Genomic DNA, 16005 nt, shown 5'->3' with positions numbered 1-16005 from the left:
GCACGTTCCAGCTACTTGGATGATAAACACACCCGCATGAACTGCTTCGTTAATTAATGATGGGTACAGTATGTACAGTAGTATTCGAAATCAGTTATACCTCTGCACTCTTGTGACTTGATTCCCGGAAAATAAATCCGAGTATTGAGATTTCTGATTGGATAGGTGATGAAGGCCCCGCTTTTCAGACCGCTTTCTAGACTGGTAGACGTATCTTACAATACAGTTGTAAGACACCACTGGATGTATTTTACAGGAAAGTGCTATACGCTTGCTACCTGGTGTGCCCCTCAATCCCATGGCAGGAGGCAGATTTCCTTCCTCTGCCACCACCCGCCTCAGGCAAAACGACATGGCTCCTAGACTCCCTACTTCGAAGCTCCATCTGATCCGTGATATGATAGAAAGCCAGTCCTTTACAACGTCTCAGATGGCCGAAGAAGCTGAATGTACCAAGCTTACGATCATTAATATTCGCAGAAACTTACGCCAATTTGGAGCCATCTATGCCCCTCAAACCCGAATCGGCCGAAAGCGAACCGTTACACCGCTGATGATAAAAGCTCTTTGTGACCACCTTTCTGAGAAGCCTGGTCTCTATCTCGATGAGATGGCTGTCTTCCTGTGGGATGAGTTTCAAACCATGATTACGACTTCCAGCATTAGAAGAGCCCTTATAGCGACAGGTTGGTCCAAAAAGGCCGCGCGACAGCGCGCTAAAGAGCAGAATGCGGATTTGAGAGACTATTACCTACACAATCTGTCCGCGTTTCAGTCGTATCACCTGGTATATGTTGATGAATCCGGTTGTGATAAACGGGTCGGGTTCAGGCGCACCGGTTGGGCACCTCTTGGTAGAGCTCCTTTGCAAGTAACACAGTTTCGACGCGACCAGCGATATCAGATACTGCCTGCGTATGCTCAGGATGGGATAGTTCTCTCACGTGTGTTTCGCGGTACTACAGATGCCGTCGTTTTCGAAAATTTCATAGCTCAGCTGCTCCATCATTGCGGCAGATGGCCAGAACCTAAATCTGTTCTGGTGATGGACAATGCCTCCTTCCATCATTCAGAACGGATTGCACAGATGTGTGAAGATGCTGAAGTGAAATTGCTTTATCTGCCGCCATATTCGCCAGACCTCAATCCGATCGAAGAGTATTTTGCTGAGCTCAAAAGTTTTATCAGACGTCATTGGAGTCACTATGAGAACGACCCCGAGCAAGGTTTTGACGTCTTTCTTGAATGGTGCATCAATATGGTTGGCGCAAAAGAAGAGAGTGCCCAGGGCCATTTTCGTCATGCAGGCTTGGAAATCGAAAATTTTGGCGCTTAAACACCGGACATGTCCAAACTACTCGGCCTTCCTACTCCAAGGTAGAGAAAGGAGTCCTAGAGAACCCACTTCTTGGATCGATCGTTAGCGCTTCCTTATCTCTCCGGCTAACACCGAACGACTAAAATATTATTGCCTCCATAATTTTTACCTAGATTAATTTTAGCCTCATGAATAATTATGATAGGGCTACTATTATATCCTGGTAAATTTAGAGCTCGCCAATCTTAAAAGATACTGTAGCTAAAATTACGGTGCCGAAATTCTACTGTAGGACGGCTTCAGCATGTCATCAACGCTTCACTTTCCTGCCCAGGCCATCTACGAAACACGTTGGAACCAGCGTACGGATTGAGCCAAGGCAATGACGTCGCTGAACCTTACTGTGGTTACCAGTGGGCCTCGGTGGAAATCCAGGACTGCCAATCAAAATAGGCCATATGCCCTCAAGAATGCGAGGGCTTCAATATTGAACAATGCGACTGCGCGGTCTACCATGACCGCCAGTTCCACAAGGACTGCTCTGGTGGAGAGCACATCTAACCAGCTCGGCGAAGCACAGCGTTGAAGTCGGCATCTCAAAAGATGAGGCATACATTCTATGTAACTTTGTCGAAAATGTCATTAAGGCTTTGCGAGACGATGAAACCCTTCGAACATTCGAGTCTTTCATTCCTATCTTTACAATGATTAGTCCTATAATATCGCATTTCGTTGAGGCGCTTTGTTCAGCGCCTACAGTAGCAAAATTATTGGCTTGTGCCTATCTTAGTACAGTATGTCCTGTGTGTGTCAATCAAATGCTTTGCACATCCCCAATCCACCCGCCTCGGTCTCATACCCAAGCGCTAATACTACATAATGGAAACTGTTGTGCATTTTACACTTCTCATTGGCTGAAACTACTGATATAAAATTCTCAGGCAAAATAAAGGTGATTATCTAGTGGGACCTGGCTAACCGCCGGACTGAGGAGCATCAATCCTCGGACGCCTATCCGATGGGTAAGGCAATGGGCGTCTCATGAAACGACTTATACTAGTTTTATTTAGACAATTAACAGGGACCTCCATTTTGGATCTATGGTTATTAAAAGGACGCGTTTTCCTCAACTTCCTTCACAATCCATTTGTGTTCTCTCGCCCGCAAGATCTAATTTGTACAGATTGTACAATTTCTCTCAAATCCTGTGAGTTCTGTATTGTTGTTTCATTGTTAGTTTGGTCATTCTGACTTATCTTTTTGGTCTTGCCTCGTTAGCTATGTCTGGATTTCAGCCCGTTCACTATGTGCCTGCCAGTCGCCAGGCTCAAATATTGGCTATGCCAGTGAAGCGCATCCTCGCCGTTCCACATCGAAAGGCAGGGGGTACTAATCACTGGTGCCTCTACCTTTCGTCATCCCCCACAAGCTCGGTTCGAATCGATTGCCAGCCAAGCCACACTGTTCCGAGCTCGGTCCTTCGGGGAGGATCCAAGGCCAACCTCATCATCTCAGAATTGCCTTACGAAATATCTACCGATGCCCAGGCTCAATTTATTCTCGATGTTGCCCCTGGACTGTCAGTGGGGCAAGTTTGGGGGGAAATTACTCGATATGGGCGTCATAAATACGAATTCGATGCAATGGGAGTTGGGTGCAGATGCTGGACTACTGATCAGATTAATCTTTTATACCAACTTCAGTTTGTCGGTAACGCATCCCAGGTTGCGGCGGCAAAAGCAGGAATTCTCAAGCTGTGGCCAGATCAGACACCACTTCCCCTTGACCAGGGGGCTTACTACCAATGAGCCTCACCTTTTCTCTTTCCCACTTTCCCGATATTATTCCTACTTGTTTGTTTTCTTTCGGGCCACCAGGTCCATTGCTTGCTATCTTGCACACTTTTCTTTGTTACCCAAAGTCCTTTCTACTCACTTTTGTGCCCACCATTATTTTCCGGCCTCCCTTCTCTTGAATTTGAGCCAGGCTTCACCACCGACAAGAAACTGTCATTACATACAGCTGAATAATTGAACTCTTTACCGTGAAAATTAGGCATGGTAGTAAAGCACTTAGCATGCGGATAAGTTTGGGCCATACAGCATAGTCCGCAGACGCGCTTAACTTCATTTCTGGGCGCCGTTTCAGGATCCCTCACGAACTGAAGCAAGCAGCTTTCCATCTTCCTGCCCGCCATTCGGCTGTGCGCATGTACCACACGGGAATCATTATTGTCCCATTTGGCGATGGAAATACACTACTGCGCCCATTTGGTTACCACAATGTCCCGGTGAATACATTGATGATATTCGCTTGCTTTGATGCGGATGCCCGAGGTAGTTTCGCGTATGGCCTGTTCAATTCACAACCAATGCCTTTCATTCTAGCAATAATTTCAGTACTGTGTTCTTCCAGTATAACTTGGCCTGAGTGTCGCTATTCTGGGAACAAACTAGACATCATTGGCCCTGACTCCTATCTCCACTTCTAGGTGGTATTGTCCCCGAGGGAAAAAGGGGGCGAATGAGATGCTTTAAGTCTGTTGTTTTTTAGGTGGACAAACTAGCAATTGCACGTGTTTTAAATATGCGACCCTAGAAGCGAACGACTAAGAGGGATTCTAGCATTGAGCAAATTTTTGATGTCATTGTTGTCCAACTAAAATTCCTTCAACCAGCTAATTCTAACAGGGTTCGCCGTGACGGGTGTAGTCCGCTTCCATTTAAGCCTCCCTTAGGCCAATGCCGCGGTGGTTAATCCATATGCAATAGAATCAAGTTGCATTTCCTCCTCAGGGTAACGTGGAATAAGGGATAACACCGCTTCATTGAAATCAGTGAAAAATGGCTGTATTGACAATGCCGCGCTTTCAAAGACAGGAGGATATGCACCAGAATATGCCCAGTCAATCAACCACACTTGTTCATGTTGATCTAAGATCAGATTTCGAGGACTGATGTCGTTGTGTGTAAGGACAAACTTGGTAAAATGGAATGGCGGAATGTCTTTTGGGGCTTGATGGACACTTTTGCAGATATCTAGCTTGTGGTTAAACCAAGCTTCCATTTCAGCAGTGTCCATAAAAGGCCCCGCACTATAATCTGTGAAGAACCGACCCCGACTTGGTCCTCCACCAGTGGGACCAGGCTGTGAAAGCTCAATGGACTGCATCTCTTGGATTATTTCAGCAACCTGCGCAGCGATTTTCCCTTGAGTGTCACGGGATAGGCTGTTCCAGCTCTCATCCAGTGGTTGACCTGGGATAAAATCCATCACAATATACCCAGATGTACCAAAATATTGTGTATCATCTTTGACCTGAAATGAGCGATAGACTCTTGGGGCTCGAATGGTGGTTCTGGAAGCAATAAGACGGAGCATTTCCGCTTCACTAGCCATGACACTCCCGCCACCCTTCATGATCAAGGTCTCTGAAAGCCGCACAACTGTCGTTCCACCTAGCTGGTGGAGGATAGGAGAAGATGTGAGAAGAGTTGCCAGAGCCTCATCTGTGACGGAATTAAGGTCCTTTCCATCTAGTGGAAAAAATCCATCAGGGTCACGACTTTGTGGCTTGGCGTAGTCATGTCAGTAAATGGTATTCAACAAACTATGAATAAACATACATGGGCTATTGGGCGTATTGATAGTTCCATTTCAGTGAGATAGATGGCAATAAATGTGGGATTATTGCAGAGGGACGACCCCCTTCAAGGGCTGCACAGGATTATAAAGAAACCCCGGGTAGAAGTTTTTCCGATCCAACATCTTATCTATTGGCATTACCCGTAGCGTTCTGCCTACCAGAGCTTACAACCACCGGAATTGCCAACTAACTGGGGGGACTCTGACTTGCCACCGAGAGCCAATCGTGTTACGGACTGAAGCGTGCTAACGGAACTCCCGTTGTCATGGCTCTGCTCAGCCCTGGGCGTATGACGTGATTAATAATAGTAGACAGGATAGTTACAGAAGGCTGCGCGTGGCAAATAGCCGAAGACATGAGAAATGAAAGAAGATCTTGCCAGATTGTTGGGATTCTCAATTTGTTTGATCTGTTTGCACGATGAGTTCCATCGGTTTCGACAACAAATTACGGTACTATGACAATGACACATTGTGTATACCGATGAATACAATACAGCCCTACATGGATTGACGGGGAAAGAGCTAATACTAGATTAGCGTGTCTCCACTTAGGGTCCGGGAATTGAATCGTAAGAGTTTAGAGTTAAAACTGATTACGAAATCCACTGTATTTTTCCAGCGGATACTTCGGGATTTTGGGCATTCCTTAGCTCGCAACTGGTATGTTTCCAACTATGCCTTTGATCAAAAGACAACTGACCTTTCAAGAATTCCTACTACTGTAGTCCTGGAGAATAGACAGATATATCACTTCAAACTGTATTGCACCGTCAATCAGACAGTAAGAATCATGCTTAGGCTGAAGGTTCATGAGTCGCACTGAATTCGAATGGTGTCACCATCCTTCTCGCTTTCCTATGCTTTGATGAAATCCCTCGGTTCCAGCTCTCCCATTCCAGGATTTCTTCCTCTGCCCGCTTGAGCAAACGAGCTTGATTTTCAGCGTGCTGCTCTAACCTGAGGACATTCATTTCCAGCTCATCAATATGATCTTCTAAAGATTGAGTCGATGTTCCACTCATCGATATCCTCCGGGCTAGTTTGCGGGTGACATCAATCATAAAGTCACCCCCTTCTGCTATAAGAGCTCTCAGACTCTCCTCTGATATTATGGTGTATTTCAGCGCCATATATTGAGAAAATAGTTCCCGAGCTGGATCATTCGATTTCGATTTCGGTGTTGAATCGTAAACGAGTCGTATGGCGTCTGTAAGACCCAGGAAGAACGGGTCCGTTGGTGTGTCACATGTGAGAAGAAGCTGCGTCAGGCGCTGTAAAGCCAGACCCTCGAGTCTGGAGAACAAAAACTGGTGTGCAAAGCAGTAAACCTTGGCGTGCATAAGAGCGATGTCACCAAGGCCCTCATCACAAGCACTAGGCACCTTCATGAACGCTGCTGCGGCTGTTTGCATAGTCTCTGCTGGCAGACCAGCTTGCAAACACCGACTCAAAGGGGTTAGCGGCCGTTCCGAAGGCGCTTCGTTTAGGATTTCGGAGTCAGGCACCGAGGACTCTGCTTTGGGAGAGAGGAAGGCTTGTCGGGCTGAAATGTATAGTCGTTAACAGTAAATAGATGTAAGAGGGGATCATGGAATGTACCAATCTGATCATCGTCGTTTCCTCCAATTTGTTTACCACCAAATGTTCGACCGCGCACGTCATAATCCTCAATGTATAGATAGCTCAAGACGCATTCAATAGTGTCCTCATCGAATTCTGTCCAGTCAATGGCCCCACTAGTACCATTCTTGATCCACTGAGCGTTGACGCGAGTCTCCAATGCCGGTGAGCCGCACGACGAAAGGACTCCAGGGTGAATGTAGTAAATAGTCTTCCGAGGGCCAACAATGACCTGGAGTGGGTAATCCTTGAATGTGCTTCATTAATGTCAGCACCAGAAAGTACAGAGTAAAGGGACGTACACACCTGGGAAATTGGTGAAAATTTGTACGTGATGCCATTGCTCAACGAATCCTGAAAACTCATAAGCCGATAAAGTATCGAGAGAACGTAATGTAGTCAGAATAATTCGAAGCGGGAGAAAGCCGCGTGAGAGTGATTTTTCAATGGTATAAGCCAAAGCCTGGGTTGATAGCAAAACAATACTAGTCAGTGGTGGGGGAATCCATTGTACGTGGCTACAATAGCGATGATAGGTTCCTTTACCGAAGTCCAAGGGATATGACAACTCAGCAATTCTGCAAGATGTGAATATGGAACAACGAATTTCCGAATGATCGAGATGCCGTCGCGGTCAGCTTACTATCAAATTAAACTTAGCTAGACATGCTCTCGGTATACAGTCTGGAAAGGTACTGTAAGCGCACCGCATTTACTATGAAGGGCGAAAAACCTAGATGCAAGTATTTTCTGGGATGGATAAGTGAAAGACGCGCAAGCAAGTACGCGAATACATATATGTACCTTATCACCACATCCGGTATCTGTCTCATATTTCAGCAGCGAGCCATCGCACTTGTGTCTGCGCAATGGCGTTGCTCTATCTTTTCCCATCCTTCACGTCATCCTTTCATTGATTTGTCCTGAATCTCCATCCGTCTCAATCGATATTTAATGGAATACTGAAGTCACTGAGACCTCACTTAAACTGCGGGAAACAAGCCGATACAGACTCCAAAGTACTCTCCGATATATGTCATTAGGAATACATATCCAAACGACAGGGGTTACAGAAAAAACCCCGAGTAAGTCTAACTTTCTCGTGGCGTTTCTGTCATGTAATCGAAGAAAAGGCATCCCCCGGTGGCATACTGGTAGAATATTGACGGCGAAATTTCTACTGTCCTGCCATGCCCTGCTATGTATGTATAAATACGTTTGATGCTATGATCACAAAAGCACTGCCAAAATGCTCCGCATATCTCCGGAGCAGGTAAACTGTCCACAAGAAAAACGGTATGATACATACAGGCGATCAGCATTACCGTTGTCATTCCAAGGGGGACATTGTGATTCTCTCATACGTGCGCGACAATAAAGGCAGCGAGGCGGTTGTTGAATCGCAGCACGGCGATTTCGGGATTCTGCGAACGCCAAGGCTCGGATGTTCATCTTAAAAAGTTGAGTGATTTTTCAACATCAAGGAGCCAATTGAGATTTGTGTGAGAGACACACGAGAGGAATTTTCAGGGACGGTCACAAAAGAGTTGGCCTCAAAAAATAAAAAAGCGATATGATTGTCCACAATGTTGTACTCTGATTGGCTGGTTGTGTAGGTGGGCCTCGGTCAATTAAACTGTGCCAGCTGCCCCACCCGTCCTCACTGAGCGGAGTGAACAAGTCAAGTTGCTGAGGCTCTCAACTTCCGAATGCCCAAGATATTAGTTACCTATCCTTCTCAATAGCCGTCTGAAGCCCCACTTCCTAGGATCCATTACCATCTTCCCCAGAGCTCTTTACCAATTCGGGCATTGGGAAAATCAAGAGCAATTCTATGTCAACGAAACTAACATATAATCAGTTCCCTGGGGTACAGTAGAATTCGAAAACAGATTACCCCCAAGACACTCACGCTTTCTCTCCTAGCGCCCCACTCAGGTCGCACTAATCCGAATTTGATCAAAAAAGTCACCACTCTTCTTTCTTGATGTACAGTGGCATTTCATTAGTATTTCACCCCGGTACTTCCGCTATTGACCGCTCTTTCTACACCGCCTACCTATTCCTGCTAGTATGCAGCGTAGTATGCATGGGAGAATCTAACAGGGCATCATTTTATAAATTTAGCAGAGGCCATGCCGCACCGGGCGGAAGAGGTTATTAAATACGAAGGCTGGCATACTAGTTACTAGCTATATAGTTCAGGGGTTTTGACTATGAAGTTTTAACCGGCAGAAAAAGAAGTGGGCCTCAGCCTGCCGAAGTACTGGGGTACAAATACTAATGAAATATGACTGTATCTCTGGTAGATCACCAAAATTACCGTCATTACAGATTCCGGCATTGGGCAGACCATACTTTCCGAAACGCCCCTTGGCCATGCCCCAGAACTCGAAAACAGTTTAGCCTCAGGCACTGACCGTCTGTCGGGCCATATCCGAAACTACACTAATCTATATCAAGGTGAGTTGCAAGTAATCATTTCCTAATAATAGACCATTTTTAATTTCAGAATGACCGCTTTACGTATAATATCGTATCTTACGTCTTACGCAAACCCTCTAACTACACACTCTTACCTCACTGCCCCTCCATACCCTGACATTTCATTATTCGCAGGACCGCTATCTGAGGACAGCCGTTTTTCTTTCATTTGAATTGAAGTTCCATTGCTTATATTCGTCCACCGCTGCCACGAGTCATAATATCCACCAGGATGGCTCAGGTACAAGGCCACTGCGAGGCCCGGTTTTCCAAGTTGCGCGACTTAATGCAAGAATCCATCGCTTCCGGACAAGATATCGGTGCCAGTCTGTGCATTAATATCAACGGAGAGGATAACGTGGTGGACATATGGGGGGGATACGCCGACGTGTCAACCAAGAAACCATGGGAAAAGGATACGGTGGTGAACGTCTTCTCAACCACGAAACTCGTCACCAACCTGGCGGCTCTGATGCTGATCTCGCGTGGTGTGCTCCGCCCCGAGGACAAGGTGGCCCAGCACTGGCCTGAGTTTGCGGCGAACGGGAAGTCCGAGGTCACGGTCGGCCAAGTATTATCCCACACAGCGGGTCTCAGCGCGTGGCAGGACACTATGACGCTGGAGGACATATGCGACGTCGAGGTGGCAACCGACAAGCTGGCGCGCCAGGCAACGCTGTGGGCTCCCGGAACCGCAATGGGATACCACGGTTTGACGCAGGGATTCCTCGTCGGGGAGCTGGTGCGAAGAAAGACGGGGATGTCCATCGAGAAGTTTGTAACGGAGGAGATTTGCCGGCCGCTGGGCGACGGGGCGGATTTCCAGTACGGGTGTCGCAAGGAGGACCGGACTCGGGTGGCCCCCGTCGTACCTCCACCGGGACCTTCGATCCAGGAGGTGCTTAGCCAGCAGGTGGGATATGAGCAGGACTCGATCATCGTGCGCACACTCTGTAACCCTTGCCCCAGGGCCGAGGACGCCAACACTGTGTTCTGGCAGTCCAGCGTGTTAGGCTCAGTCAACGGCCACACAAACGCCAGGGCATTGGTCAAGATCCTCTCCTGTTTCTCGCTCGGCGGCACATGTGCGGCAGGTGGCCATCGCCTGTTGTCGGCTGAGACGGTGAGACTGGCGCTTACGGAGAATGCGATTGGGATGGATTTGGTGACGGGGCGTAGCGGGAGGCGCGGACTTGGGATCTACCTCACCGGACCTGAGTCAGGGATCGCCGAAGGTAAGCTGCCGGAGGGCAGTGTTGGATGGGGTAGCGGATGGGGCGGTTCGATCGTGGTTATGGATAGCGACAGGAGGCTCACAATCGCGTATACCATGAATAGGATGCTGAGTGAAGAACATCCTTCCCCGGCAGCGTATATTAAGGCTGTTTATGAGATAGTCAAGGACTTAATTTAGCTGCCTAGGATTCAGACGACTAGATCTTATTTCAAAATCCGCATATTTCTAGACTTAGCAGCAGGGATCTTCGTCGTAGGTCTTATCCGTATCCCACTCAGATTCCTGGAGCAGAGGTATAGGATTTGGTTACATAAGGTCAGCCTGCAACGTTAGGCTCTTGTTCGAGTGAGATCGAAGGTGAGAGACTATAGTCGGACTGTGTAGCACTAGGGCTCCGGAAGTTTCCTAGGGTAGGGGCATATTATGCATCATATTCCCATAGTTCAAGCTCTCGGGGCTAATACATGTCATCATCGTGGTAGATGCTGCCGTTCGTGTTTACAGACAATCAAGGCCCTGTAGGACTGTCAGCATAGGTAGGTGGTACCATCTATAGGCAGACGCCCAATAACGAATGAGAGCAACGAAAGGGAGCAAAAACTATGGGAAGCATGAACGATAACCCTATTAGCCGACCGGGGTAGTCTTTTACAGCAGTAGTACAGCTTTCGTCATGCAAAACGTAGATGAAGACGGAGATTGCGGGGAACGGAAGAAAAGGAGTGGGCGTGAAATCAAGTCAGATTGCCAGATTACCCCACCCCTTCTAGATCCCTTTCTCCCTCGAAATTTCCATGGGAAAATACGGTATTTACAGTGACTCATTAGACAGTCCAACTTTATATACGACGATACTGCTGCACAGGGGTTATTTTTAATGTAACTTCACATGGACTAGCGTCGTTAAACACAGCGTGAGTGTCTCGGGGTAAACTGTTTTCGAGTTCTAGGGCATGGCCAAGGGGCGTTTCGGAAAGTATGGTCTGCCCAATGCCGGAACCTGTAATGACGGTAATTCTGGTGATCTACCAGAGATATATCAAGAAAGAATAGGGTGACTTTTCTTGACCAAATTCGGATTAGTGCGACCTGAGTGGGGCGCTAGGAAAGAAAGCGTGAGTGTCTCGGGGGTTATCTGTTTTCGAATTCTACTGTACATAACAATGCGCGTGTCCAAGCAATCCCCAGCAGGAAGCTACCTGAGAACATAGGAAGACATTCCAGACGAGTGGATACCGCACTTCCAGGGAAACACACGCGACAGCTGTATGACCGATTATCGTGGAAAGATGCGAGCGTGTTGGCCCAGCTCCGCACGGGTATGGCAAGACTCAATGGATATCTCTTTCGAATCAATGCTGCCGAGACAGACCAATGTGTATGTGGACAAGCGAGAGAGACGGTGGATCACTTTCTGTTTCGATGTCGGAAGTGGACCGCGCACCGGACGGAAATGCTGCAATGCACCCACACTCACCGAAGTAACATATCCTTCTTCTTGGGAGGGAAGTCACCCTCCGACGATCAAAAGTGGAAGCCGAATTTGGAAGCAGTGCGAGCCTCAATACGGTTCGCGATCGCTACGGGCCGGCTTGAAGCCACTTAACCTTGCCGACGAACGCAGAAAGAACACCTTCCCCTACTAACCCCAACACCTTGTGACAGACGGTAGACGCGCTTCAACTGCCGAGGATAGGATGTTGAACACTTGAAGAAGCGCCTTCAAGCCAGTCTACCAACCAATACTAATCCACAGGAACTAGCTATGAGATTGGAAGTTAAGATGTCAGATTCGGAAAGAAACTCTGTATGGGCTCCAAGGAGACACGGCGTATACCCAAACATGCATGTACTGGTAGATTACTGATAGTTGCCCTTTCGGCTCAGCCGCCGGGCGTTAATGAATCGTGTGTGTGTGTGTGTGTGTGTGTGTACATAACAATTAGGTGCCACGATATTTAATATAAGTAGTAATTGAAAAAGACGCCAGGTAACGCCAGGAGGCACTAATCAAACTCTACACAGACTAAAGAGTCTCGCAAACAGACACCGCTTTCTTCACGTTCTTAACCCACTTTCCAATGTCCTCTACGAAACGCCGAGCGATACCTATTTTGACTCCTTTCTCAATGAAGAACTTGGGATCTTGATCTTTGTACACTTGCTCAAGATCAAGACCGTTCTCGAGCATCACGTCACACACTTCTCGAAATGCATGCTTGAGGACTTCATTGTCGACTTTCGACATCTGCCACTCACCGTATTCGTCGACGGCTAAGTCTCTAGGTCCAGGAATGTCGAGTGGACTGAGAACCTGCAATTCACCTGGTGCCCTAGGGGCCGACAGATCAATCTCATGGGCCGTAGGCCGCGAGGACACGACATTGATGTTGATAGGAGGATATGGCGCTCCGGTCCCAACGGCCTGACCTCCTTTGCGTTTGTTTCTCACCAACTTCTGTTCTTCTTCCCTGTATAATTCGTCACGTACAGCTTCGGGCACGTCTTTGTGACTCTCCAGAATCCCGCCCTCTTCAACGTGGGATATCAGGCGTTTCATATGATGAGATTTGAGTGGATAGTGCCTTTTCCCCATTGGGTCTACCCAGCAATGAGGGCCATGCTGACATGTCGATGAGTCACATCGCATCAACCTATAAACGCTGCTCCAGATTGGTTTTTCACCAGAAGCACCCTCCTCCGCATGAAGTTGTGCGTCTCGTTCGCAAAGCATTCTCTGCGTGACAGATGATTTCCCCCTTTTGTCTCCCTTTTGTCTCCCTTTTGACCAACGGGTGGGGAAGAGCGATCGTTTATGTAGTTGAAACTGATCTTCACCATAAGCTCCTTACCGCGGGAGAAGACATCTGACCACATCAAAAGCTGCTTCTCAATGACAGTCCAATTTATTTCAGTGTCGTCAAATCTTTTTGTCAGTTTGCGTTTGGTACGATCGCTTGTTGATACGACGATGACCGTATCATCAGGTCTCAATCGGCGATGGCGGGCAGCCTTTCGCCGCAAAGCTTTTTCTAGCTTTTTCTCCAATAACAGCTGCCAGAAGGCACTAGGTGCCAAAAAGACATCTTCCTCCGTGTCTGCTGATACCTCTCTATTATTGACTGTCACTCGCCACTCTATACGATAGTGGATACATGATGGCGCTTCCTCATCGTAGCTTTTTCCATCTTGCCACTCACAGAGCGGTAGAAATCTGAGCGGGTGTGTGTCAGAGTTACTCGTCAGGTCGATACCACTCTCACGTTGATTAGACGGAGAGGGGCTGAATGTAGAAAACGCGCCGTAGGGGCTGCCGTAGTGGCCAGGGGTTGGGGCGTAATCCGAGTTCGGTTCCCATGGTTCGTGCTCCATAAACTGAGATACGTCATCGACGTGATATTGGCTCATCACGGTTCTTGGAAAGGCATGTTAGCTTTGTTGGAAACCCCCATCTCAGGTAAAGCTGGTAACGACTGAGACGCGCGAAAGATAGCGAGATCCACGGAAGTACTAAAAACATATTTCCCTACCAGGTCTAGCTGTCTACAGCGTAAGCACGGTCTTCTAATTATGACTGGTGGATGATGAAGGCTGCGCTGCATTCGGGCAGAATGAGAGGAAATAAGTTAGCCAAAAGGAAACTGGCAGGAAAGAGTAAAGCTAGCGGGCGATCTTGCCAGATCGCTAGATCTACGAAAGCAATTCGAGATTGTTCCATGTACTATTACGGTACTATAACAGTGACTCAATGATTGTAACAGTATCATTACTACGACAGTTCTGCTGAAACTACCAAGCGGTGAACTGAAACGGACTAGCGTCATTCGGACTTATTTTCCGGGAATCAAGTCGCAAGAGTGCGGAGGTATAACTGATTTCGAATACTACTGTATCTATTGGACTTGCTCTCATTGATACCTAGTAAGCACGACAAGTTCATATACCAGTGGGATACTGTAAACTGAGATTCAGAGCTGCAAATTATATATTTTCTAGGTAGCAATACGAGTACGGCAGATCATGACCAAAAGCAACCGCCTTCTTTGACCAAATCCATCATGGGACGCGTTGCGCCGCGTAGTCCGCCGCGAACCACAAGGAAGAATCAAGAAAGACACGTGCAGACCTACAACTCGTACGGTGACTCCATCAGCCCGCCTCCTGGGCATGCGGACAGAAAACGAGCCCCGTCCACCATAGCACCATCCCAAATCGAAGGGTCACTCATATCTGCCGAACAAAAGGGCAGCCGCGTCGTATCATCGCATGCAAGGCCGGCAAGCTCCTTGTCACCGCCCTCCGATGAAGGATAGACACGACGCATTAGAAACTGCTGGCTCCTGTATCGATCACCGTGAGAGAAGTCCCCAAACGCGAGAACCTGCAGGGCCGGCAGTCCGTCGGGGCCAAATGCCCAGTCCGCAAATGACACGAAATCCCCAGCCTCTGCAATTGCCGCAGAGGATATAAGCACTGCCTCCTGCGAGTCTCCATACTCGAGGTGTGACCTGTCAAAGTACTCATCAACAATGGGACGGTAGTTGTGGCTATCATTGGAGATGTCCCGGTTCACGGAACTCCACCACCAACGAGGATGCCGTGAATATCCTTTGCGCATCTCATGTAGATAAGTGGCAATCTCTCGTGGGATGTCTCGATGGATTCGCTCGAGGCCGCTGAACCGCAGATGTAGAATCTGAAGCTGGGAATGCTTGGCCGTAGGTAGAAGGCACCGACGCTGTCCTCATTAGCAGGCACTCGTTTACTGGGCCGAGAAAAACTTACAGCCGCAGATGGTCTAGCACATAAAGCCAGAGCAAACACCTGGCCCAGGTCTACACCGGCAGACACGTTCGTAACCCAAGCGGGCGACACATCCCGATCATCCTCAAATAAGCCATCAGCATCGATTGGTGCGAGTTGGCGCTCATGGTAGACAAGGCTTTTCAACGTGGTCTGGTGGTGCCGGATGGTGTCCTGGATGTGGGATTTTGACGATGGGAAATTGGACAACCTCAAATGCAGATGCTGCAGCCCACGAAATGAACATAAGAACCGCACAACAGCAGAAAGGCTATATCCTTCGCCCGGTTCGTGCAGCAGATAATCGAAAGAGAATTCGAAATGCGTCAGTCGGAGCGGCTTCTGTGACCAAGACAGTAATTGCACGAGATGCAACTGATTCGGGCAGTCACGCAGCGTAAGCGACCGCAGAGAGTAGAATATCGCATTGTGTCCCGATGAGATATCCAGGGGCAAGGTCACCTTTGACAATGACAGCGTGGACAGAGCGGAAAGAGCTGCAGGATTCGCAATCCCCGTATCCTCGTTCGTAGTGACGCCGGTCCCTCTACCCCCATCCTCAAGCTCCGGTCGCTGAAGCCCAAGGCTCTGCCAGCACAGAGCACGGGCAAAAGCCGATGGAACGAAGCCGATGGACAGATGATCTAGGCAGCTCCAGGTCTGACGGATGCACCGTCGCAACAAATCAACCTCGGACGGATGTTGGAGTCCTTCCCACTCAAACGCCGTCAGACAGGTTAGTCTGGACATTCCTTCCAAGCGGTGCGACGTTTCCGGGCAGGTCCCATCAGTGACGAGTGAGAGACGAGTGAGGCGCTGTTGGTACTGACTGAGATAACCTTCCTGGTCGAGAACCCCCACTGGAACACATGTCCCCAGTCGCCATCTATTGTTA

At 48.2% G+C, this 16005-nt stretch overlaps 7 protein-coding genes across 7 annotated transcripts; 2 read left to right on the top strand and 5 right to left on the bottom strand.

Moving 5' to 3' along the window:
- Positions 1-352: 352 nt before the first annotated feature.
- PGRI_096030 (uncharacterized protein) lies at positions 353-1336 on the top strand (the record flags this gene model as incomplete). The annotated part of the gene is made up of 1 exon (XM_040797316.1): positions 353-1336. The coding sequence occupies one exon, from the start codon at positions 353-355 to the stop codon at positions 1334-1336; it is 984 nt and encodes a 327-aa protein (XP_040643662.1).
- A 2715-nt stretch (positions 1337-4051) lies between these two features.
- Positions 4052-4974, bottom strand: PGRI_096020 (aminoglycoside phosphotransferase family protein; the record flags this gene model as incomplete). Its single annotated transcript, XM_040797315.1, has 2 exons — positions 4052-4891; positions 4945-4974. The coding sequence occupies 2 exons, from the start codon at positions 4972-4974 to the stop codon at positions 4052-4054; spliced, it is 870 nt and encodes a 289-aa protein (XP_040643661.1).
- A 786-nt stretch (positions 4975-5760) lies between these two features.
- Positions 5761-6927, bottom strand: PGRI_096010 (uncharacterized protein; the record flags this gene model as incomplete). The annotated part of the gene is made up of 3 exons (XM_040797314.1): positions 5761-6509; positions 6566-6843; positions 6893-6927. 3 exons carry the CDS (start codon positions 6925-6927, stop codon positions 5761-5763), a joined length of 1062 nt encoding a protein of 353 aa, XP_040643660.1.
- A 2429-nt stretch (positions 6928-9356) lies between these two features.
- On the top strand, positions 9357-10484 carry PGRI_096000 (serine hydrolase domain-containing protein; the record flags this gene model as incomplete). Its single annotated transcript, XM_040797313.1, has 1 exon — positions 9357-10484. One exon carries the CDS (start codon positions 9357-9359, stop codon positions 10482-10484), a length of 1128 nt encoding a protein of 375 aa, XP_040643659.1.
- A 1849-nt stretch (positions 10485-12333) lies between these two features.
- On the bottom strand, positions 12334-12867 carry PGRI_095990 (uncharacterized protein; the record flags this gene model as incomplete). Its single annotated transcript, XM_040797312.1, has 1 exon — positions 12334-12867. One exon carries the CDS (start codon positions 12865-12867, stop codon positions 12334-12336), a length of 534 nt encoding a protein of 177 aa, XP_040643658.1.
- Positions 12868-12956: 89 nt separating this feature from the next.
- Positions 12957-13715, bottom strand: PGRI_095980 (uncharacterized protein; the record flags this gene model as incomplete). The annotated part of the gene is made up of 1 exon (XM_040797311.1): positions 12957-13715. One exon carries the CDS (start codon positions 13713-13715, stop codon positions 12957-12959), a length of 759 nt encoding a protein of 252 aa, XP_040643657.1.
- Positions 13716-14433: 718 nt separating this feature from the next.
- PGRI_095970 (uncharacterized protein) lies at positions 14434-15860 on the bottom strand (the record flags this gene model as incomplete). The annotated part of the gene is made up of 2 exons (XM_040797310.1): positions 14434-15045; positions 15093-15860. 2 exons carry the CDS (start codon positions 15858-15860, stop codon positions 14434-14436), a joined length of 1380 nt encoding a protein of 459 aa, XP_040643656.1.
- Between the last annotated feature and the right edge of the window lie 145 nt (positions 15861-16005).

This window comes from Penicillium griseofulvum (genome assembly GCF_001561935.1).
Source record: "Penicillium griseofulvum strain PG3 chromosome Unknown contig_26, whole genome shotgun sequence".
In the NCBI taxonomy this organism is placed as follows: domain Eukaryota; kingdom Fungi; phylum Ascomycota; class Eurotiomycetes; order Eurotiales; family Aspergillaceae; genus Penicillium; species Penicillium griseofulvum.
The sequence above is the reverse complement of the archived record's forward strand: the minus strand, read 5'-3'. Positions and strand labels throughout refer to the sequence as shown.